Source organism: Lissotriton helveticus, chromosome 8, assembly GCF_964261635.1.
Source record: "Lissotriton helveticus chromosome 8, aLisHel1.1, whole genome shotgun sequence".
Lineage (NCBI taxonomy): Eukaryota > Metazoa > Chordata > Amphibia > Caudata > Salamandridae > Lissotriton > Lissotriton helveticus.
Genome location: NC_136069.1, coordinates 1,150,533,539 through 1,150,559,787, shown reverse-complemented (window position 1 = coordinate 1,150,559,787; position 26,249 = coordinate 1,150,533,539). Strand labels below are relative to the sequence as shown.

Sequence of the window (26,249 nt, the reverse complement as noted above, 5' to 3'; positions counted from 1 at the left end):
AAGTTTGACACCGTGCTGCTACCAGCGCACCGAAGCTGTGTTCCCCGCTCGATGCAATGACCGCGAATTACAGAGCAAGCCCCGATGACTCTGCAGCACCTGCCACTGGCGTCTGTGATGCACCATTCCGACGCCACAGCTGTGGCCCAGTGGTTCGACTTCAATGCCACAAAACGGAAGCCTCGTGGCATGACCTGCAATGCTTCATCAACGCCACCCAGCAGTAAGGAACTGAGGGTCATCTTGGCAACCACTGTATCACCTTCCCTGTGCCCCGCAACCGCCCCAGGAGACAGTGACTTCATGGGTCTCCTCGCTGCCAGGAACTGACAACCCACTTGCTTCAGTGATGCCTCCCCTGCTTCGTAAAACGCACTTTCCTCGAGCGCCGACATGCCAATGACCTGCATAGCAGAAAGGAACCAATGCCACACTTGCCTCCCCGACGCCTCATCTGCGTTTTGCACTGTGTTTGATTTCCGATGCTTACAAGGTACTGTACCGGGGTCCATATGACTATCAATACTGGCCCTTGCTCCATCGAGGTCTGACTGACTTTGTCGAGACATCGACGTCCAGCGCAACCAGATATCCCCTTTGGAGATATTGTTTTCTAAAAGGTATACTTGATTTAATCTTTGAAAAATCATATTTTGACTTGTGTATGTTCGATTTTAGTCATTTGTGGTCTTGTTTTACTCAGATGAATATTGGCTATTTGTCTAAACTGGTGTGGAGTACTTTCACTGTGTTTCTGTGTGTGTGTGTGTTTGTGTGCGTGTGTGTGTGTGTGTGTGTGTAAGAAATTGCTTTCATTTACTGTGATACACTGCTAGTCTATTAAAGAACACACCAGCAAACTTTCAAAAGCTATAATGGTCATTAAACTGCCCTCTCCCAGACATTTAGGCTCAAACGATATGTGCAAAAGTGATATTACACAATGGAGTTGGTATACCTGCCTGCGGAGAATTATAATGTAGCATTAGGAAATTTTACCCACTGACGGTCGAAAGGTAAATTAGACTGGGAAAGAATAAAAGCAAAAAGACTCACTGGAATATGGGAGCAGAAGGGCGTCTACCAGCTATTAGAGCCCACTTTCCAGGGGTATAACAGTCTTTATAATCCTGCTTCTGAGTTATAAATTTGAGCCACTGGCATGGACCAGTAATAATGGATATAACGCTATTAGAACATCCCACCCAATGCAGATATATTTTTTATTTTACAGAGGACAAACCAGAAAAATAAAAATGGGAATGTTGAATAGCCTTTAGCAGTCAGTATTAGCCAATGGAGCTCCCAACTTTCCAATTTCAATATATTCTAATATATTTTCAACCGACGTTTTGATTTAATATGTGATTGACTTTAATAAACGAAATGGTGGACCAATCAACATGGGAGGCAGGGCTTGTGGAAATGCGCATTCTAGACGGACCAGGACGGGCATGTGTGCGCTGTACAATTGAAGAAGACTTGACACGACATAAAAACATAACAAAATGAAATTTAAAATATTGCATTTTACCACAACAAAACACAAAGGTAGAAACACAATTATGTATATTTGATTCTTGAAACATCACAGTTAAGACAACTACAAGAACCGTGTGAAAGTTAATTCGAAATGTCATATGTCTATATTTATATATGTTAATTGCTTCTTTTATTTTACAACGATCGACTGAAGGAAAAGTGCAACTTTTGCAATGGCCATTCAGTGCAAATAAATGTAAGTTCTGCAAGCATCTTAGTGCAAGCGTTGTGACGAAATTCCACTGCACGGGTGCAATCTTGCACAATCTGGTAAACAAAAACTAGCCAATATCACCTGCTGCAAGAAAGTGCAGTGAGCTGCGCTGATCCGAAGTTCAAAAATCCAAAAGTTTGAATTGTAGCAATGCCGACTTCGCCTTCCATCTTTCTGAGGTCGGTAAGTTGAGGACAATTACCCTGAGTGATGTTCACACGTGTTCCAGAGCAAAGACACGACTGAAACGCTTGTTTGAAGCCATATAATAATGTCATTATTTATACATTATATACATACCAGATATCAATGTAAATTCATCACATTCCTCTGGAACAAAGTCTAAAATGGATTTTTATTTAAAATGGTGAGTTTATTCTTCGTCTAGAACATCAATGTCTTAAATGCTCCTTTCAGCAAAAATGGTCTCATCCCACAAGCACTTGCTACGTATGCAAATATTTTCTTGTGTGAGGGTAAGCTTCCATGCGTATTGAAAATTCAAAGTCCATTTGAGATGACGGTTCAGCATGCGGTTAAAGCATACCCTTTCTGAGTTCTAGCACGCCTGCACCTGTACGCGCAAATAGCGCCCGCAATCAGGAGCACCGCTGCCACCGGAACTGCTGCAACGTACCAGGAAAAAGAGGATTCTATAAAAAAAAAAAAGATCAACATTAACATTTGGGGCATTTAAGGAGAAATGCCTAACAGCAAGCAGATCATGACAAGGCATTCACACACAAAAAAAAATCGCGGATTGCATTATTTGTCACAGAGAATCTTGACAAGAGCACACAAGTCCTGGTGGTGCTCCTAGATTTGTCGGCAGCTTTTGACACAGTTTCTCATTCCATCCTGTTGAACAGATTTGGCAACCTGGTCATTCAGGGGAAGGCTCTTGTGTGGGTCAAAACGTTTAAGAGGTCAGATCCCAACAGATGTATTTACACCTGCATTTTTCATCACCCATACCGCTCAAATTGAGTATGTATCATTGTTCCATTTCATGAAGTTGAAAATCTTGGAAAAGTTCCTTCATCTGGTTCCTTTGGAGGCAAACAAACTGTAGTCCATGCCACAGTCACCTACCACCTGGACTTCGTGAATAGCCTCTACCTTGGTCTCCCTACATATTTGATACACAGACTTCAGTTCATTCAAAACGCAGATGCTGGACTAATTAGGAAAGTTGTGCGTCCCCATCATATCTCTCCTCATCTGAGACATCTGCATTGGATCCCTGTTGAACAATGCATTAAATGTAAAGCTCTGACAATGGCTTTCAGAGCTTTCCATGGTGAGGCCCCACATTACTTGTTAAACTGACTGTCCTCATACACCCAAGAGAGGGGATCGAACAACAGTCGACTCCTTCAGATCCCTAAATTCTTGAAGTCTTGCTGTGGAGGCACCTCCTTTACTTTTCTCACTGCTAAATTATTGAACAGTCTTCCACCTAAGCTGCGTTGGGTGGGAAACATAGTTTACAACGCGGGGATTACATCGCGATGCTGTTACATCACGGTTTTCACAACGCAAGTCGTTACAACGACTTGCGCTAGATGGCGCTCTAGGACAAGGAATAGTATAATTTACTATCCAACACCTTCCCTACTGTACGTAGACTGGAGTTGGAACAGTAAATTATACTACATCTAAGTTCAGCGCCCTCCAACACAAGTCGTTGTAACGACTTGCGTTGTAAAAACCGTAATGTAATGTACTGCGATGTAAATGTATGCGTTGTAACGTCATACATCCGCGTTGGGCTAAGTCTCTGACAAACTTCAAAAAGCTACACAAAACTTGGTTATTTGACACTGTTTAGCTTTTATGTTACTCCGACTGGCCTATATTGCTCTGCTTGAGTGCCAAGACGCTTCTGTTCAAAGCAGCCACACACATCATTGATTGATTGTTGATTGACATTATCTACTGATTAAACCAAGTACGGTGTTGAACACAAAAAGACATATTTTTTAATTGTGCCATTTTATTTAGTAGCACAGCTGCAGGCAAAAATCAAAGATGGAGATATTTACGTAGAGAGCATTTCTCATCTTGCACGGGCGCTTTAAAGACCTGGGCCCTACCTTACTAACATTGTAACTCAGGGTTGCGTCATCCCCTTTGCAAAGTGCTAGTCGAGATTTACAAAGCCATGCAAGGGCCGATTTACATCACCTTGCATGACTTTGTGGGAAAAAAACTGTAATTCAACATAGCGACTTGCACTGCTTTGCACTACACTGTATCAGGAAGGTATTTACATGCGTGGAGCATGGGTGTTCCTCTGCGTCCATTGTACGAAAACAGCCCTAGGCAACCAATTATTTACTTCAAAATGTGTGATATATAAATATAAATATGAAGGCCAAGTAACTCAATAACATCAAAATAGAAACGTACTTTACAAATGGGATTTAAAACCAATTTCAAAAATAAATCCCACTATCCAAAGTGGGAACAAAAAGCTACACTTCATACCTTTCAGTCATACAAGCATTCATACCAAAATATACCAATATATTTAATACTAATCACTGTCATATGTATAATCTGAGACATTGTACAAATACTTCATTTCAATATTAGTAGACAGTTTTACAATGAACATGTCAACGGTTATAAAATTAATTTGCATAACAGAACATATGTTGCAATTAAGAAATGAGTGGCTTAGATCATCACTGATTATTTGTGGGATCTAGTCTACACGCATTTCGGCGACTCAAGCGCCTTCATCAGGAAAGCCACAAGGGAAAAGACATGCCTGAAAATAGATAGCAATTGTACTTAGCCTATCAATATATTCTTAACAATATATTATAAAAACAAAAAGAAGGAAGAAATGAAAAGAAGTTAGAGCTAGGATTCCCAATCACCAGGACCATTATCCAAAGTGCCTCCTTAAGTGAATATTTACAGCAATGTGAAGCCAGATGTGGCTAAGACCTTCACCAAAATTGAAAGAAGAGACTAATATTTACACGCATAAAAAAGACTCAAAAGAGAGACCAAAGTATCTATGAATCCATTAGTCCTTCCCAAGATGATGAGGTGGTTGGAAGTAGGAAAGGTGCTTATAGAATGATCATTCTTACCAGTGGAGAGAGTAGGCTCCAGCTTGGGCAGAAACTAGGTGGAAATAATGGCTGGGACAAACTGTTCTAAAGGGACAGTAATAAATGTAAAGATTACCAATGATTATCCAGAATACTGTTATAGGTGACAAGGTAATCAGATGATTCTTAGGTTAATAGGGAGGAACAATAGTGTACCTTAATTGAATCATTCTCAAAGTCCAAATTAGGATGTAATGGATACTTTTCACAGATGAAGATAATATAAGTAGAATAAGACTCCGCCTACCTGGTTTCCATTTAGTTCTGGAATAATAAAGATATTACTCAATCTTATGGTAATGGATATCTGCAGTAAACGTACATACTAGGATTGTCGAGTGACAATAGAATAATATTTATTCACAATGTCGGTATTTATTTACCCTGAATGAATGCTGAACCTACTTGTAGTTGAATATGGGAGGATATCGTTAATCTTACTTCTAAGGCATATCTATGCCAATGTTGATAGGTTAAACAGAAGAAAAAAAACTAAATTTAAGTAAAAAGTATCAGTGTATCCATATGCATACAAAGGAGAGCTCCTTGAGGAATTAGATATGAATCTAGCGGCACGCTAGGTGACATTTTGACATTGTTTGGATCTTCAATATTGATAGAACGTATCGACTAGAAAAGATCTATGAAAAGATCTATGGTCGATGTCTATCTACAATGGGGTAGAATATATTGTGGGGAAACACAAAACTATCATATAGAAATGGTAACAATACCCAGATGTCCTATTAGATATTAGCAACAATACATGCCATGAAGAACAAAGAATTTCATCATAACATTGGTATTGGTGTTCTAGATGTTTAAATATGTCAAACAAACATCGTACCATGTGCAAATGGTTACCCAGGTGCGTCCCACTAGGAGGTAACAAATGAGACATTTATCGCGGACTATCCAAAATGTCGATGTTACTGTAGAAACCATGAATACTCTTGCACTACAGAAAGATTATGTTACTTTGTTCTAAAAATGCATCGTGTAAGCCTAGGAATAGAGAAGTTCCTCTACATGCACCCATGTATTTTGAAACAAAGCCAGATTTACTATAGGCAGTAAACCTGGGTTTGCGCCACAATGGTGTGACTACCCATAAGAGGCGTAATGCGGAGAAATATCTTGATTCTTCCTCAATACCCCCTCTTTTTTATGTATGCCGCATTGTGCAGGACACTGAGAAAGTGGAATATGCCTCTGAGGATTGTTTCTGTGCAGGTACAGGGGTGTCATAATAGCCCCAGCAGCCCGCAGTGTAGCCCCCCCCCCAGCTCCAAGGGGCCCTCTCACCCTGTGCATGGGCAGCTGGAGCACGGCCTTAGAGTTACTGTCTGGGTCCAGACCATGGATCCTCACTCCAATATCTTTGCAGCGGGTACCCCCTCAAGTTTTGTTATGCCACTGTGCAGGAAGGTATCCCCTCCTGCATAAAAACAATACTGCCTTTAATACAGACACCCTTGCGCCATCGCACAAGGATGTCTGCATTGGCACTACACTGCCGTAAGTGCACTAGCACAATGAGAGGGCAGAAGTGCACCATTCCTTAGCATATAGGGTGCATTTCTGCTCTACCCCGTTCATGCAATGCCTTGCTGCGTTGAGCTCAGTGAAAGGTTAGTTAATCCAGGCCCGAGAACCACAATCATAGGTGCATTATACCAACAGCATTGCTCTGATTACTACTGTCAACTGAAAAACCCTTGGGATCGAGCTAAGGAAATATTAGTTGATGTTTGCCTCCAACTTCAAAGGTAAGTATATTTACCTGGGATCTTTGGAGCTTAAAGAAGAGATTACACTCTAGTAATCTGTCTCTACAGATGTCCTTTCGTTTAAATAAGTAGAAAAAGAAGAATGTGCTTTGTAGTCTCAAGACCATTTAAAACATCCAGCTAAAACGAAAAAGTGGCTTTCAGAAAGGCGATGTTCATGGCAACATGCTTGTTTTTATGCTATAGATTACAGGAAAGATCAAACGTCTGCATGTTTCTACACAATCTACACCACAGCATGTTTAACCTACTTACATTAAAGTACTTCTAATATCTTTTTGCAAAAACTACTAACTGTTTTTTGGTATGTTTAGTTTAACAGTACAGATTCTGCTTGTATTATTCTTATCTACAATGAACATGAAAGAACAAGACACCAAGGATTTAAACAGTTTGGGGCAGGATAATAGGATGATAGGATGAGCAATTTTTGCCCCATTTCGTTGCTCCCTTACCGCTTATCTACAATGAACATGAAAGAACAAGACACCAAGGATTTAAACAGTTTGGGGCAGGATAATAGGATGATAGGATGAGCAATTTTTGCCCCATTTCGTTGCTCCCTTACCACAGTAAGCTTCTCGAAGCTCATGTCACTAACTGCCTCAGCTCCTTTATTGAACACTCGCAGTTCCTTGATTCCCAACAAGCAGGATTTAGGCCAGCACATTCTACCGAGTTGGTCATTCTCTCAGTCATGGATGAATTGAGGAGGGGGGAAGACCATAACATCAGCCAGGCCTTAGTGCTCCTGGATTTGTCGGCCGCCTTTGACATGGTCGATCATAACTATTGCCTGTGCCGGCCGCCACTGCCTGTACCTACTAGGAGGATGAATCCAGATCTCTACTAGTACCACAACTACGGTTGTACCTGTGAACTAAAATCATGTAAATGCCCCTGTTCTCTAACATGATGTGACTGGCACACTATGTACGAGTATGTACTATTTATGAATTGGCCTGTCACCCAACTGCACTTGCCAGCATCTACTACACTCATCAACCTCTTGGGCAAAGGTACACTCTCATTTACTGCCTCTTTGTGATAATTATATGTGCCCCAAATCTAAGCTAGAGCATCAGGGCCATGTTCTCAGTTGCAGCATCGTAACATCAGGTGGGGTGGGACGGGAGACAGCTCTCGTCAGTCACCTTAGCCAGTCCGGATACACCGAATGCTACCATGATTATGACCATCGAGCTAATACTGAAGAAGCTTGGTGCTATATTAGATGGACCAAAACACTTAACAATGCATAAATGTACATGCAGCTCCATTCATTATGAAGACCCTTTTATTTGCATATGTAGTTCATCAGCTGTGCATGAATAAACATGTGGAATTGGTGGCTTGTTATAAGTGCTTAATTTGAGCTGGTGGCTTCCGGTGTTCGGCACCAGCACTTAATTCCCAACATCGGCACTAATGACAGGCTTGTAGTGACAAGGTGTTGCTGTCTGTCTAATTTTGAACTGAGCACAACAACAGCATTTAATAAATTAATATACATTAAAATTAATAATACCTGTCACTCACAGCATTCTTATAGGTTCAGGTGACATGCAATAGTCTGAATTATCAGACTTTTAGGAATGCTAAGGTTAGTAGGTCTGTTGGTACTGCCATTGGCAACGCTGACTGGGGCAATGGGTGGTGCAAGCTGCAGTGGCCTCCTAGGAATGGCCGTGGCATTTACTTTTATTTTTATTTTTAAATTAAGCACTGCCTGTTAATTATAGATTTTAACTTCAATCACTATGTCACCTGAGCGTTGTGACTACTACCTTCAACAGTGGGAATGATCAGAACTTACATCACCTAGAAGACTGGGCTTTGCTAACTCTTCCATCAAAAGTGAGTAATTATCAGAACCTACAATAATAGCTTTTACACAACAATTGGTATGTTACTACACATTTAAATTCAAACAGACTTTATTCGAGGGCAAATGCAACCATAAAAGTGCATAAATACATTAATAAAACAACATACACATCAGCATCTCCAAAGTCTTTAACAGCACAATCAATATGATATATAAATTATATAATATAATATTAAAAATGTATACATAGAAAATAAAAACAAAGACAAGTGCATTCAACTACACCTCAATGACCAATCTGCGATATCAATCAATCACATAAAGTGCTACAGTGCAATAGCAGCAAGTCAATCGCAAATGACACTTATCTAAGTTTGGAAAATGGTTCCTGCAGCAACATGGCCGCCCCGTGTGTTAAGAACACAAATGTGTAAATTTGTTTAACTTGATTTGGTGATGACATTTTTAATTCAGTTCAATTAAATATCAAATACTTGAAAAATTGTTTCTTGAAGTCAGGGCCGGTTCTAGGATTCTGGGGGCCCTGGGCAGAAAGCGAATTTGCGAGGCCCCTCTAATTTGCACAGACGTTACACATTCAGGGCTGCCTGACATCTCACTAGATGCCCCTGCACCTCTAACTGCAGCCCCTCTCTCTCCGTAAGTGCCTCTTAACAGCTCATAAAGGGCTGGAGGTATGAGGGCTGGTTATCTGTAGAAAGTGTTAATACTGCCAGGGAGCTAAACAGAGGGACAGCAGCCATCCCGCTGTGCCACCGCGTGGAGGGGGGGCCTAGTTGCTGAACACACCCGAAGGATGTGTTCTGCTGCAACTGGGACTACCCCCCACCCCTCACCCCCCTCAGGTTCGCTTCGCTACACCCAAGCAGGAGGGGGACCCCTAGGGAGGAGAACTTCCAGAGGCGCACCTTTAATGCCATAACCTGACTGTGTCGCGTTGGTAAGGGGCCCCAAGTTGAAGGGCTTACTACGGGGCCCTGGGCCGCTGCCCACACTGCCCATGCCTAGCGCCGGCCCTGCTTGAAGTACAGTGAGGGAGTGAGAGAGAAAATCATGGATTATTCAATTGAACAGACAGAAGTCACTGGTTTGGTCCTCATTCTTAGTCGTCAGTTAATATGTGAGGTAATACCTCACCTAGTGGATTACGATAACATGGGGTGTGGTATTCACTGGATGCAGCAGTACCTTCCCATTGTGATTTACGCACCTTGAAGGAGGTATTGTGCCGTTTTACTTCTTGTTTTATCCTGCTGGGAGGGGTGAAACAATGTATATTGTGGTTATTCTGCAAGGTTTTACCTGCCAAAATGTATGCAGGGATTTTCTTTTTTTTGCTTTTATGCAGGAATGTATTTATTTTTTGCCTTTATGCAGGGATTTTTTTGCTTTTATGCAGGGATTTGTTTGCAGTAATTTACCCCAATCTGGAATCCAGATGTGGGCGCAAACTACGGCTTGCAGCTGAATCGCAATTCAGCGTGCCTTACTTACAATGAGGGCCATTGTCATAACAGCAGCACATATAAAAATAATTAAATTGCTTAAGTTTTTTGAACTGGGGATAAACCTTGTGCCTGAAATATGCCAAGTCTTTGGTAGAGAGATTGGCCCAAAGAATGGAAAGTAGTAGTAATTCAAGGCCAACCATCTGTAAATTAACACCTTGAATCTTCCTTCCCGACAGAGGAAATTAGAACAGTATCAATGAAAAAAACATGCAGGGGCAATAGGTAAATACATGCCCCCACCACCTGTCATCATGTAAATTATACCTGCTGGTCTTAGTTGAGCAGGAAGCATATGGATTCCATAGTCATTGTTTGCGATACATGTAAAATCGGTGTTAAAATCCTCTTCTTTCACTTCATCGAAAACAAGCTGCACTTCGATGTAATTGCCATCGTTTTCTGTTGTTGCCCTAGAGTAGAAAAGACAATATAAATGTTTAGGGACCTACATTTAATACATACACGAGGCATGGGTTGGTTTTAGATACATGGCATATCATTCTTTGCTTTATGCAAATATATGCTTTTATATTTCAGAATTATAACATATCTTATTAGCATCTCCTTAGAGTTCTGGCATCCAAATCAAAAGCTGAAACATGCATCAGCGTCTAACTCAACACTGACAAACTTTATGAAGAAAAAGTACCCATAAGAAGTGTCCCGATACATTCAAACACTGAAAGATGATACCTCATAATCAAATAACTTTGTGCTTAGTTTTGGTGTGTGTTGAGACAATTCCTGATTTTAGACAGAGATTCATTCAAGCATTCCATCCATCACTGTTTTGTATACTTATTGTGTCACTCAAAGGAGGACAGGTATGCCCAGATGTGGGTCCCGAGCATACTGTGCCACTGGAACCAAGCTGTACCCGTCTGATGGGTCCATAACTAGGGTGATGCCAGTCCCGAGTTGCTTGTATCCGGGTTCAGGGAGGACTTCGGTTGGCAGTTTTGGCTTGACTCTTCTGAATGGAACAGGATCAAGACTGGCTTGCATATGGCTGGGTCCAAACTGAGGTGGCCTGGTTTGCAAAATAACAATGGATTGAGATGCAGCCCGAGTGAGAACCAGTGGCCGAGATGAATTCGAGCATTCCATCCATTACTGTTTTATATACTTATTGTGTCACCTTAAGTGGGACAGAAATGCCCAGACATGGGACCCATGCACATTGTGTCACTGGAACCAAACCGTACACGGCGGATGAGCCCATGACTAGGGCGAAAACGATCCTAGGTTGTTGTGTTGCTGTTCGAGAAGGACCTGGCTTGGCAGTTTGGGGTAGACTGTTTCGAATAGAGCAAGGGCATGCATATAGCTTGGTCCAAACCAAGGTGGCACTGTGGACAAAATAATAATGGATTGAGATGCATCCTGAGTGATTTCCAGAAGCTGAGATTAATTTAAATGTTCTATCTATCACTGTTTTGTGTGCTTAGAGAGCGCGTCAGGATGAGGAATGGGACCCGAGGCATGAAGAGTAAGGGAAGAGGACATCCTAAAAAAGAAAGGGTAGAGTACCTTTTAGAATGCCCTTATTTGCTCATTTTGCTCCTCACTTGTGAAGTGAGTAAGAGGGCTGATCAGTGAGAGGTGACAAATGAGTGTGAAATAAAGAGCGTGAAATGAGAAATAGAGAATGAGAGAAGAGGAGTGATGGTTGAGGAAGGATGTATGACATTACAACGCATGCTTTTACATCGCATGCCTTTACAACGCAAGTATTACAACGCAGTCCATTACAACGCATAGTGCTTTGGGGTGCTGGATAGTGAATAGTTTAATTTACTATTCCAACTCCAGTCCCCGTGGACACTAGGGAAGGTTATTGGATAGTAAATTAACCTATTCCCTATCCTAGAGCGCCCCCCAGAGCAATGCGTTGTAATAGTTTGCGTTGTAATGGTTGCGTTGTAAAGGCTCTGCGATGTAAAAGTTGCGTTGTCAAGGTTGTTTACCGTTGAGGGATGACAACAGAGGAACGAAGAGTGAATGATGTGAAACAATGCAATAGGACTAAATAAGGAGTGAGAAATAGGCATGGAGACTGAGGGCTGAAGAGAAATGTGGGATGAAATGTGAGGATAGGTCATGAGGGAAGAGTGAGGAATGAAGGATGGAGAGTAGGGGCGAGGATTAAGGAATAAAGAGTAAGGGATGAGGAGTGAGGGAGGAGGACAGAGGAAAGAGGCCTGAGGAATGAGAAGTGATGACTAAAGGATGAGGAATGAAGATGCCCTAAAATGGATGCTGCATACATGTGGGAATAATACTCAACATGTAGAAACGTTGACTACATTAAATCTGCTTCTAATTTATTTTCTATAATCTAACTTTATTGGCCAGATCCATCTCTTGCAAGCTATTGCTTGAAATATGTGGTAAATAGCTGTACTCGTGTAATACCCTCAACCCCACTTTATCCTACACCCCTCCATTTATTCACCCTCACGCGTCCCTTTCGTGGTGTGCTTCGCTTGCGCTTTTAGCCCAAATCCCCTTAAAGACCTCCCTCTTCTTGCAGCTGGAATGTGAACAGATGCCAGTGTGGGAGGAAGGACTTTAAGGTGGGCACTTCATGGTGGGCAAGGGGGCAGGAAGGGATGATGAGATAGGGTCAGGGTGTAAACATGGCTGTGTACCAATCCAAGATATAGTAAGAGGTTACTTGGTGGTGAGAAGATAATGTCAGTGGTGTAAAGAGGGCAAAGAAATTAGTTCAAAGAAGCAGGAAAAAAGTAATGCTGTTTTTTATTGATATTTAATAATAGTGATTTTATATTACTTTGTTTTCTTCAAAAAAGGATAGTAAAGTTATTAACATAACTGATTACTAAGCAAGAGACATTTGATTTCTATGTTACAGTGAGGAACTAAGGGGCATATTTACAAGGGCTTTAACTCCGCTTATCTGGCTTACAAAGCCAAAAAAGCGGAGATAAAACCAGCGCCCTATTTACAAGAGGGTGCTAACATGCATAATCGCATGTTAGCACCCTTTTTCCAAACGCCTCCCTTTGCATCTCCAATGAGATGCAAAGTGGGCGTTACTGGGCGTACCCCAGATGGACAACCTTGCAAATATCGCTGATGTTTACATCAGCCCACATGATTTTAGCACACATTAGATTTTGGTGAAAACGGCCGTTTTCGCCAAAATCTAATGTCTGTTAAAATCCTGACTTAGCCATCCCTAACATAGGGGGTGGATTATGCTGAAACGACCTTGTGGGTGTATCAGCAAGGTTATCGCCATTTTGTAGGGAACATCGCTGAAAAAACAGCGATGTTCCATGCAAAAGGGAGATAACCTTGCTATCTCTGGAATGTTTATCGCCCCGGAGTAACGCGTTGTTAATTACGCGCTACCAGGGCGATAAATACCAGAGATAGTCTGCGATAATATAATTATCGCTAAGCACGGCCAGCGATAATTATCGCTGGCCGTTGTTAATATGCCCCTAATAGTCTTGAGCAAAGATGTTATTAATAAAGACAGTAATTTGGGAGTTGTGGTGGAAGTCCAAAATGAAGGTTAAGGGGTGGGAGAGCAGGCTTCTAGAACTTGGGTAGCTCAGCAAGTTAAACGTTTAGTGCTGGAATAAGCGTAGGCGATACATTGAGTAAAATAAATGAGGTAACAGTGGCAATTCTTATATGGCAGACATGTGGTATGAATTGCTCTATAAAACGAGTTTATTACACTACTCATCCAATGAAGATTGAGGTGAAGGGCACTCTTGCCCCAGTCAGGGATTTTCTCCCTAGCCCCAAGCCCCTGCCTATGTTGACCCTTGTTTCGCAAAGCTTCTGATATATAACAATGTGCACAACTTTTCTGACTGGGCTTTCTCTTGATGTTTCTCTGGTTTGCTCTGCAAACAGACCTCGGTCGACTGAGAAGACAATCAACAATGAAGAGAGGATTTTAATCAAATGTATGCTGAAATCCCAATAATTAGTAGTGTGCATGTTGAAACGCCAGCAATAGAAAGAAAGGTCTGTTAAAAAACACGCATGGCATATTTAGCGTTTGTTGGTTGGGATACTAAGTCACAAATGTGTCAGCTGTCCAATCCGCCATTTTGCAAGAGCTTTGTATTCTACTTGTAAAATGGTGGCACGACATCTGCCACGTTTTGATGGAGTATCCTGTCCGCCACACTCTAACTAAGTCCCTCAGTTGTGATTATTAAGATTATGTTAGCATTTCAGGTAAAGCCCCCAGTGACGCCGCATTTAATGAATATTCTCAGACTTTTTATGATTTTGAATTAGAGGAAGATCTGAACGTCTCGTGCCATTCGATTCCAGACCCTCCCACACTTGTGACGTTTTGTGAAGGAATGTGCAATGTTGCAGATTGCCTCTCACAAACTTCCCATAATTCTAGTGAATACTATAGTTATCAGAAGTCCACTAAGATTTCTGCATCTGGGGTTTCACATTAAAATAAGGACCCTCACATCTCTTTTAATTTCTTTGAAGAGAAAACGGATTGCAAAGAGTCATTCATTTTCCGGGTCCACAATCCCTTGCGAGGAAACTTTACCTGTGCAGGGCAAACTATGCAAGTGTGGAAACAGGGAAAAGCATTAAGTTCCACGAACTATGGTAAGCCAATAAAATGTCACACACCAAATAGCCGCGTGAGATGGTGCAAACCAGACAGGGTCTCGGGTAGTGAATTATTTCTTGCGGGAAGTACGTTTGAGGTAACAAAGGGAGAGAGAAATGAGAATTAAAGTCTATAATTTACATTTGTCTGCTCAAATTATGACTCGCTGCTGGCTCTGGGTTAGCTGCTATGAAGCGTCCCTCAATTACATAACCAAATCTGAAAGGATTACCCAATTTAATCAAACTCATAAAATCAACCGCAGAGCGCTGACACGTTACGTCAGCACAAAATAATTTAAATCTGTGATTTGTAAGGTTAGAGCTCTGCAGTTTGTACATGACTCACTGAGCCATCACAGTTTCAGACTTAACCAGTTTACGCATGCAGGGTTTTCGGTTTCCATATCCGTTCCACCAATCTGCGGATAGCAACTCAGTGCATTCCGTGGTTTGTCAAGATGCACTTTTAAACTTATTAAACTAATTGCAGGACTACTTTTAAACCTGCAAGACAGGATGCTTTTATTAGGTATTACGTTTCAGCAAAATAGGTGTTTGCCCATGAAGTTGGAAAACTCTACCAATATCAGGAGAGTTTTTCTCACAAACAACGTGGTTACTGTTGTTGAAAAGTTAGCCCCCTCACTCAGTATGAATTAGTTTGTGGTTAATTTAAAAGACTACCACCGCGCATATGCATTCTCCCACATTTGAAACACCTTCACCACGCTACCGCGCATACTTTTACCACACTTACTGGTACTGAAAAATCCTGTCGCAGTCAAATACTGCCACCTACCGTTCAAAAAGTATACATCAATTCTTAATACATTTTTCAATTACATTTGTCCTTTACAGGTTTGGTACTATTTTAACATTTTATATTTGGGGGCGGGTGGGGGGTAGACCCTCAAAGCCCCCTTTTTTAATTACCCTTAAAAATATATATATAGGTGCCACATTGAGAAACACTGCAACCTACTGTTCAAATGAGTAGTAAATCTTGCGCTGTAAAGACGTGCGTGCCAACTCTCTTTACAATGTAAGAAATGCATGGTAAATGTTATACGAAATACACATTTCTGAGTAAAGGCTGTTTCCCTTTCAGGTTACATAGTTAATTCTTGTCATCGAGGACACAACAGCCTGGTTCCATTTATCTCTTGGTGAAACACTGCAATCTAGAGCTCTAAACTCATTCATTGATTTAATGGACGTAAACCAACACTACATCTTCCAAAATGCGTCGAGCTGTCATCGGGGAACTTTACCAATAATGGGAACGCAACATTAAAAAAATTAATATATAGTCAACGACTGATAAATAAATAAACCCAAAATCTATTGCCTCTACGTAGTGATCCCGAAAGAGGGCCGAAATGCAAGCTATACTTTATTTCAGCCAGAATTTGTTGTAGGTACCCGAAAGCTTTTATGACCCCGTTATTGGTCGACATGAAAAGTATTTAGGGGCTGGCAGTCAATTCTTGGTCTACCACATACAGTTGGGGAATTTCTTGTGAAAGATCACATGTTAAATGTGGTTGGAATATAATAGTAAAGTTTCACCCCATGAGACAGAACCACTCCAGTACTAACAAGAGAAATTTGTATATCAAACTATCATACAAAGAAATGTTGTAGTCACAAATTTGTATACTTTATATGGTTGTAAAACGAGCATTAGACTGCATGTAGGGTTTCTATTCTGAACACCAAATGGACCATATTTTTGTTAACAGTATTTAGGACACATCTATGCCAGAAGGTGTTCAGACACAAATATTCGGGTCCACACCCCAGGAGAATTGCAGAGGGCTAGCAGATTAAGGCTGACACATGTCATGTTGTTCAACAACAGTTAACTAGAAGTGGAGAAATTGAGTTAATAAGGAGAACTGGTGTAAAGCTGAGCTGGGGATCCAGCCTGAACAGGATTGAATGCAATAACAACAGTTGATGGACAGAATGCAGAACAATGTCATACATTCACCCCAGTACAGAGATGTGGGCCTAAATCCGTTGTTTTTTGCTCATTATGCCATTCCAGTTTGAACCCAGCCATATGCAAATCAGTCTTGACCATCTGCCCCATGGGAACAGTCTGGCCCAAACTGCCAAGCCAGGTCCTCCCTGGACTGGAAACATGCATTCTAGGACCGGTTTCGGGCTTTCAGCCCTCACCAGCCAGGATAGCTTGATTCCAGTGGCATGGAGAGCATGGGACTCACGTCTGAGTATACCCGTCCCACTCGGAGCAACAAATACAAAAACAGCAGTTGATTGACAGAATCCAGAACAATGTCATACATTCACCCCAGTACAGAGATCTGGGCCTACATCCATCATTTTTTTGCTCACCATGCCATTCCAGTTTGAACCCAGCCATATGCAAATCAGTCTTGACCCTGTGCCCCATGGGAATAGTACAGCCCGTACTGCCAAGCCAGGTCCTCCCTGGACTGGAAACAAGCATCCTAGGACCAGTTTCGGGCTTTCAGCCCTCATCAGCCGGGATCTAAGGCACCAAAAATACCCTACTATATACAAGATATCTGTTGTCTTACACAGCTGACATGTAACAGTTTTATGCAGTAAAGACTCCACATACATACGCATACAAACTCGTTAAAATTAATTTATTTTTACATTTGATGAATACATGTAACCATGACCCTGATGGGGGTGAGAGGTCAACCGTGAGATTGGAAACCTCACTCAGGTTTGCCAGTTCAATATATGGGGTCAGTCAGTCCAGATAACGCTATTTCGCCGAAAGAGTAACGGCATACAAAGTATTCTACAAAAAACAAGAATCTATGACATAATATCGACAGACAGAATATCTACATACAAAAATATCGACACAAAAATATCGAAATCAAAAATATCGGAGTCCTATCTTCATAAAGGTAAGTACAAAAATATCAAAAAATTAATATCGTAGTACAAAAATATCGAAAATAAAAATATCGTTTTTTTAAATATATTAATAATAATGTAAAAATAATTTAAAATACATATAAATGTACAAATATTAAATAAAAACATTAAAACATAATTAAAAAATTAAAACTAATACATATACATTTAAAATAAATTAAAAACGTAATAATTTAATGTAATTTTTTTTTTAATTTCATTTAATTGATTTAATTTAAATATAAATTTATTTTATTTTTACCCTGCACGCCTGTACCTCAAAAACCCAAAACTGACCCTGAACCCTAAAAATACCCCTTTACCCAAAAACCCAAAACTGACCCTGAACCCTAAAAATACCCTTTTACCCAAAAACCCAAAACTGACCCTGAACCCTAAAAATACCCCTTTACCCAAAAACCCCAAACTGACCCTGAACCCTAAAAATACCCCTTTACCCAAGAACTAAAAACTGACCCTGAACCCTAAAAATACCACTTTACCCAAAAACTGAAAACTGACCCTGAACCCTAAAAATACCCCTTTACCCAAAAACCCAAAACTGACCCTGAACCCTAAAAATACCCTTTTACCCAAAAACCCAAAACTGACCCTGAACCCTAAAAATACCCCTTTACCCAAAAACCCAAAACTGACCCTGAACCCTAAAAATACCCTTTTACCCAAAAACCCCAAACTGACCCTGAACCCTAAAAATACCCCTTTACCCAAAAACCCAAAACTGACCCTGAACCCTAAAAATACCCCTTTACCCAAGAACTAAAAACTGACCCTGAACCCTAAAAATACCACTTTACCCAAAAACTGAAAACTGACCCTGAACCCTAAAAATACCCCTTTACCCAAAAACTGAAAACTGACCCTGAACCCAAAAAATACCCCTTTACCAAAAACTGAAAACTGACCCTGAACCCTAAAAATACCCCTGTACCCAAAAACTGAAAACTGACCCTGAACCCTAAAAATACCCCTTTACCCAAAAACTGAAAACTGACCCTGAACCCAAAAAATACCCCTTTACCCAAAAACTGAAAACTGACCCTGAACCCTAAAAATACCCCTTTACCCAAAAACTGAAAACTGACCCTGAACCCAAAAAATACCCCTTTACCCAAGAACTGAAAACTGACCCTGAACCCTAAAAATACTCCTTTACCCAAAAACTGAAAACTGACCCTGAACCCTAAAAATACCCCTTTACCCAAAAACTGAAAACTGACCCTGAACACTAAAAATACCCTTTTACCCAAAAACTGAAAACTGACCCTGAACCCTAAAAATACCCCTTAAAAAAACTAAAACATATAACATTTAAAATATTATTATATACTTACCTATACTTACGTTGTAATGGTATGCGTTGTAAAGGTACCTGTGTTGTAAAAACATGCGTTGTAAACACATGCGTTGTAATGGTTTTTGCGTTGTAAAATTTTTGTTGTAATGGTAGTGCGTTGTAAAAGTTGCATTGTAAAGGTTGTTTCCCCGGTGGATAGCGTAGGGGTAAAAATTACTATTCACACTCCAGAGGGTGCAACAGTAGGGAAAGCGTTGGATAGCATGGGGGTAAAAATTAATTCCCACACTACTCCCACTTTAACACACAACACACTACACATATAAAAAAGACAATTATTATAAATTTCAATTAATCAATTAATAATAATTAATATTACTAAATTGATGTAATTATAAATGAACTAATTAACACATATTAATTACTAATTAATTAACAATAAATACCAACAAATAAATACAATCGCTTTAATTTATTAAATTTAATTATATCACACCCTATCCACCTATAAACACACAACCCACTACACATAAATAAATCACATCATTTAATCACTTAATAATTATTAATTACCAATTAATTATTAATTAACAATAACAAACACAATAAATATATTAGCACATTAACTCTAATTAATGTAATTAAATAATTAATAATATTTAATTACCAATTAATTATTAATTAACAATAACAATAAATTAAATATATTAGCACATTAACTCTAATTAATTTATTTTACTAATTAATATTATTTAATTACCAATTAATTAATTAACAATAACAAAAATGTATATATATTAAAACATTAACTCTAATTAATGTAATTAACTAATTAATATAAAATAATTACCAATTAATTATTAATTATTAATATTTACAAAAATATATTAATTAATTAATTATTATTAAATTACTTCCCACCCTATTCCCCTATAAACCCACAACCCGCTCTGATACTAAAACGCAAAATGTAAACAAATTTACTAATTTTCAAACATACATTACAAAACATATTTAACAAACATATAAACAAAATAATAAAATACATAACACTAAACAAATTTGACATATTACTAAATTTCGATATTTTCGATATTATTAACATACATACCTTAAAAAAACGATATTCTGTCTGTCGATATTTTGGACATCGATATTCTATACCATCGAAATTAAAACATCGATATTATTGTATATCGATATTTTAATTTCGATATTTTGTCTCACTACCAAAAAAAAATACAGAATAAAAAGTGACATCTATAAAAACGGGGAACAGCGTTTACTACGCAACTTTTACAACGCAAGTCGTTACAACGACTTGCGCTGGGGGGCGCTCCAGGATAGGGAATAGTTTAATTTACTATCCAACTCCTTCCCTACTATCCACGGGGACTGGAGTTGGAATAGTAAATTAAACTATTCACTATCCAGCGCCCCGCAGCACAAGTCGTTGTAACGACTTGCGTGGTAAAAGTTGCGTCGTAAAGGCATGCGCTGTAAATGCATGCGAAGTAACGACATACATCCATAAAAACTGGTGGGTATAAAATACAGTTAAAAGGGAGAGTAAAAACGTAATCAATAAATGGAATTCGTCAATATAAGATCAAGAATTGATCAGGTGGCCCTTATCTTACTTATAAGATTCAGACTAGAGAGTTCGACTTCTTGTCTTTGTAGCAGCTAAGGCGAACAAGGCCAGACAGAAACATACCAAGGGATCAGGTAATTGCTGGAAGTAATAAAGTGCTGGGCGACATGGAGTGAAGAGGAGGCATGAATGGAAATGAGGAGTGAAGTGTATGATAAGTGTATGCATGTGAATGTATAAGCCCAAAACAGACCCTTTCCAAAGGATTTTGTGTTTACTTGTTTTGAAGTTAACAAATCAGAAAGCCTTCAAGGTTGATTTGACACGGACTATGGTCCTCATTTCAAGTAGCCCAGTAAACTGATCCCTACGCAAAAATCTGGGTATCGCAATTTTAAATGTTGCGATGTTTATCGCAGCCAGTAATTACCAGATGCAATATATATCACACCAGGGCCAGACTGGCCATAGTAGGCACCAGGTTTTTCCCCGGCGGGCCGCCAGGGTGGGGGTCGATCCGGTTTTGGACCACTGGGGGATCCGGTTTTGTAACTGGGGGCCGGTTCTGCAGCTTAGATGCAACATCCGCCCCCTGTAACAAAAGCAGCTGCATGGTTTTCCACGCACCCCTCCCCCCCACCGCCCCCCAGCAGCCAGCCCATCTCTTACATTTGAAATTCCAACTCTTCCAGAGTTTTTAGAGTGCAAGCATCAGCACTATCTTCTTCAGGCTCTCTCAGCTAGAAGGCAGCGGGCAAGATAGCAGCTGAGAGTCCTGTTGGAAGCAGCCTGCTGCACAACACTCCCCAACTGGCTCCCTAACCGGCAGTCCTGCATTTCCTAACTTGCTTTCCAGGGGGGTATCTTGGTCAATAATATTAGGGGGGGTGATCCTAGAGTTCCTCAAAAAGTTTCAGAAGTTACCCAACTAAAAAGAACAGGGATGGTTGGCGGGAAGGATAAGGGTTGGGGTTTGGGATGGCCAGGGTTAAGGACATACATTCAGAGTTATTTGAAAAAGTAAGGAACATTCTTGGCATAATTAATATATACAGAAAACCAAAGGCTAGTGAAAATAAAGCTTTACAGCTATGTATCAAATATATACTCAACAATACTATAAGATACGTGCTTCACAATGCCATGTTTACTTCCCCGGAAGCTTGTTTCCTTCCCAGTGTAAGAATTGGCTTTTGTAGTCTGGTCTGCCCTGTTCCCATGATGCACTGGGCCAGGGACAGACTAATTTGCATACAGCCAGGTTCTGAAACTGGGATGGTGCAATGAGCTAAAAAACGGTGTTGGATCTTGCCCTGATCTCTTGACTGGGTGAGAGTATTCTGCTTAATTCAGAGACTCTGTCCATCACCACCCCTTGTTGTAAATAATGTTTACAAAGTGCCACGATGCAATGCCTGGTTCACATGAAATGCACTAGTGTGTATGCCTATTAGTCATCCACTGTGCCACTTCAACACTAGATTGCAGGCTTTGCTAACTGAATTATGCGTTATTAAAATGGGTGCTAAAAAGTAGGTCCCAGTTCAAATCTACTCTAGGCAAAGGAAAGAGCTTTCACCTTTCAGACTTATTGGCTTTGCCAATGGTTTTTTGGCATGCCCTCTAGCATCTTGATGCTGTGCAGCATGGCTGAAGAAGACAAAAAGGAGCACAAAAAATGAGCATGCAGGTGAGAGAGAGCAGTGTGGAGCTGGGTGGAAGCAGCGCACGGACGGGAATGTAACTCGATGGAACACGTATGTGGGCACATAATGGAGGAGCGCACCTGTTCTGCGCTCCGGCGGATACTTAAATGGGTGTGCTGGGTGCAGACTTTGCCAGTACGCCACGTTACAAATAACGTGCTGCCCTCGTGTCTGCCCTCGGGGTAGCACATTAGTGAAAAGTGGACCTGTTGTTTGAAGCAGCTGGTCTACCTTTCACAGTGCAGACGGCAACAGGCCTGGTTTTACAAGAGGCATCACTCACTGCATCCTCTTTGAGGCACACACGGGGGTGGGGCACATGGGAAGCCATTTCCCATATTGCAGGGGTCGCCCTTGGTGTCAGTGCTTAATTTGTAACACAAATTGTGCCAGGGCCCTTGTTAGGAGGCAACTTGTGCTTGCACCATGTATTGCCCCTGCCAGCGCTGCCTATGCCAATACAAACACAACTATTATCACTCTCCTACAAGTGTGAAAATTCCGACTATTCCAGGCCCCTAAAGCAAGTAGAATGATTTGGACAGCTGGTATTAGTAATTTTGAACGTATACTGAATTTATAAACAACTGTTGTTTTGCTCGTCTCTAAATAAAATATAGAGCGCCACCATGTGGCAGACTGTCATAGGTGCCGGCGTTGACAATTAAGTGCCGGTGCTGAGCAGCGGAAACCACTGGCTCAAATTAAGCACTGCTTGGGGTGCACGGACTGTGCGCCATCCCTTTGTGAGCCTACCAACTGTCACTTCTCCTTTGTGCACATGTTCTTAATACAGCGCAGGTGCAGAGGCAAAGGGTTGCTTTTTTTTTTAGCATAGGGCCACAGCCGCAGAGAGTGAGAGCATTTTCCTGTTAATGAGGGAATGGCCCAATCTTAATTGCTCTAGTGCTAATTGTGTACTGGCATGATCTGTATCACAGAAGGGGATATGCAAGCATCTAGGTTAGGAGCGCAGAGAGTGGGAGCATTTTCCTGTTGGTGCCCACTAGACACTTGACGCACTATAGGCCACAGCAGTTCCTGCTGTTGCACTTCTGTTGGACAGATGACTCCTTCCCAGCTGTTTAGTCACGACCTGTTAAGCACATTTAATCTTCTATGTTGATAGCCAAATAGAGAGCCAGCCCTGCCAAGTTTGCCAGGTTGAGGAGTGACTACTTGCTTCAGTTTAAATATTTTCTGTGACTTTTAGTTCTTCACCTAATTCTAAAACCAGGAATTGACACAGAATGCAAAAAATATTTGACAATAGCAGCGAGCTGTGTGTGTGTCACATCACCTAGACATACTATTTTATATAGATTCAAGCCAACTATCCAAAAAGCGCCTTAACCCATTGACTAACCTAGTAGCACTGGGTAAACTTACATCATTACTTTAGCATCCTATGTCTTAAAGCAGCTAACTTCACTAAAAACAACACATTTTCATTCTACAAATGTGGTTCCTGGTTAAAACAGTACCTATATCCAGGGGCCTAAAATTAATATTACACTGTATTGTTTAGATTTGGTGGCATTATTAGCCCTGTGGCCCATTGCCCGAATACCAAATGCAGGGATTGATGGGTGACATCATGACTGTGCTGGCCTAAGGAAGCACTAAGTGACAGAGGGGTGGACGCACAGGCCACACTGCTTGGACTATGTCTAACTGAAGGACCGCCCACTCTTATCCGATTGCTACATCACAAAGATTCAATGTCACACTGTCTCACAACTCCACAGTCTGTCATTGCAACAGGTATATTGGGCCACAATAATGACAGAGTGAATGACAGAGGCCCAGGTGAGATCCATCCTTAATTGGCCCTATGCCCTCAAGCCCTGCCCCCCCCAAGACATCACAAGCTCACCTTTGAGCGGGATAACACTTACCCTGCTGCATCAAGCTTCAAATAGTGACTTGAGCATAGGGCGATACCAGCATGAGCAAATCAGGAAGTGACCCAGCACCAAATATATTTGGAGGTGTTCCACCCAATACATCCCCCCTTAAGTATGCCCCCTGAGCTTTCCTGCTATGTCATTTTAAACAGATTTTTGCAGCATACAGTACCATTAATGCCGCATGATGCATGGACACATGGACACAGTCAGTGGCGGCTGACATGGCTCAGGAGTGGGAGGGGACAGGCGCAGGGGCTCACGGAGTTTGCGCGGACGGGGGTGGGGAGGGTCACGATTGCGGCTTGCATAATAAAAATTAAAATTAAAAAAACCTTACCTTGCCGCCGGGGCCCGCATCTCTGCTCCTGCTCGCCTGCCTCCGACTTCAGGAACAGGAAGCAGGCTGCCAGGTTCCCTCCCCTAAGCCAATCACAACGCTGCAATGCTGATTTGTTTGAGCGCCGTGACACGGCGCTCAGCCAGGGTCTGGAGGGGTGGGCATGTTCCCCATGCAGGCTATAAAGCAGCCTGCATGGAGAACAGGAAAAGTGCGCATGACTGTTTTGGGTTGCCCAGGAGGGCCGACCAAACAGTCTGTGCACTTGGGAGGCGGCAAACCACTCCACCCATGCCCTGCTCCGAGAGCAGAGCAGCCCTGCCCACCCACCCGCGCAAAGCAGCACAAACAATAAATAATAATAACTGATAGTTCTTATCATTTTATGTTTTTGCTTCCCGCACTGCTTGAAAGCAGTGGGGTGACACTCCTCCGCCAGCGGAGGAGACTCCACAGGCCACAGTATGGAGCAATGTTCTGGTTCTAGAGCTTGATAAGAGAAGTCAGAAGAGGCCATGGGAGCCCTGTGATTGAATCAGATGCGTCGGGCATCCATTGAAGGCAGCCACAGAGCTGAATCTGTTCGGTCACGGGGGCATTGATCCCCAGGCTGATGAAACTTGGTGGGCTGGAGTGATGGGCCCTATTCTTGATCGGTTTGTGCAGCAACCAGCTTTTATTGGTGGATCTTATTACTGAAGCTGAAGTTGAAGGATCTGAGCCAAGCTCAGGAAAGTGAAACTGAGGAAAAGGGCAATTATTTTTTCAATGGTTTTAAAATGTTTTTACCCCAATTTTGATCCAATACACTCTTTATGTACCATAGAATGGAGACATAACCCTTAACACTGCCATGCACAGAACATATCCACAAGTTATATAGCAGAGTGTTTGCCCCCTCAATGGCACATTCATATTACGTTATACTCACACTTTGCACTACACCATTAGTTACTTTAGAGCAAACTCTTGACATCTTTACTCAACATAGCACCAAATAATATAGTTTGCTAAGCCTGTGTCACCTTAACAACACATTCATACACTCATACCAATATGCATATCAACCATGTGAAAGAAGATAACTTAAACTTACCACACAGGTATAGCTTTGCATCAAAGCCAAATGATCGGAAAAGATGCCCAGAAATACAGGGACATATTTATAATTAAATGGTGCAGCGCTGCAAGAAATTTAGCAGCACCGCACTGCTTCATTGAAAAAACACAGGAATGCACCATATTGACAAGAATAAGTAGCACCCCTGTATTTTCCCTAGCACTGGTGCTAAAAAGTTACCTAGTGCCAATGCAAAGAAAAACTAAAGGGGGTGATGAACGGAGCGCTGACAATACAAACACTCACCCCCAGTCAACTGATCTGGGTTTAATCCATCACCGTTCTTTAGCTCACTCCGCCACCCCAGTTCAGACATGGCCATATGCAAATCAGTCTGCTCACTTTGCCACTGGATTCAAGCAAGCCGGGCTGAAGACGGCTGTAATGCCAGAAACCGGTCCTCGGAAGCTTGAATCCGGTCCAGGGAAGGCATGGCTTGGCAGTTCGGGCTGGACTGTTCCCATGAGGCACAGGGTCAGACTGATTTGCATATGGCCATGTCTGAACTGGGGTGGCAGAGTGGGCTAAAGAACGGTGATGGATTAAACCCAGATCTGTTGACTGGGTGTGAGTGTTTGATTGGTTCAGATGCTCCGTCTATCACCACCCCCTTTTGTACCGCTTAGTGCCAATGCAGGCACCCTTGCACCATGGTTCAAGGGTGTCTGCGTTGCAGGGA

At 41.4% G+C, this 26,249-nt stretch overlaps 1 protein-coding gene across 2 annotated transcripts in view; it reads right to left on the bottom strand.

The window, feature by feature from the left end:
• Window positions 1-1,552: 1,552 nt before the first annotated feature.
• The window catches only part of IL1R2 (interleukin 1 receptor type 2), a 93,567-nt gene continuing 68,870 nt past the window's right edge, over window positions 1,553-26,249 (bottom strand). The window contains exons 8-10 of one of the 2 annotated variants that reach the window (XM_078656144.1): window positions 10,299-10,444; window positions 4,864-4,929; window positions 2,306-2,409 (exon numbers count right to left, since the gene is read on the bottom strand). In XM_078656144.1, coding sequence (XP_078512270.1) covers window positions 4,898-4,929; window positions 10,299-10,444 — 178 coding nt within the window. In that variant the 3' untranslated portion in view covers window positions 2,306-2,409; window positions 4,864-4,897. Of the gene's footprint in view, window positions 2,410-4,863; window positions 4,930-10,298; window positions 10,445-26,249 lie in introns of both variants that reach the window. The other variant, XM_078656143.1, reaches the window with a different exon arrangement.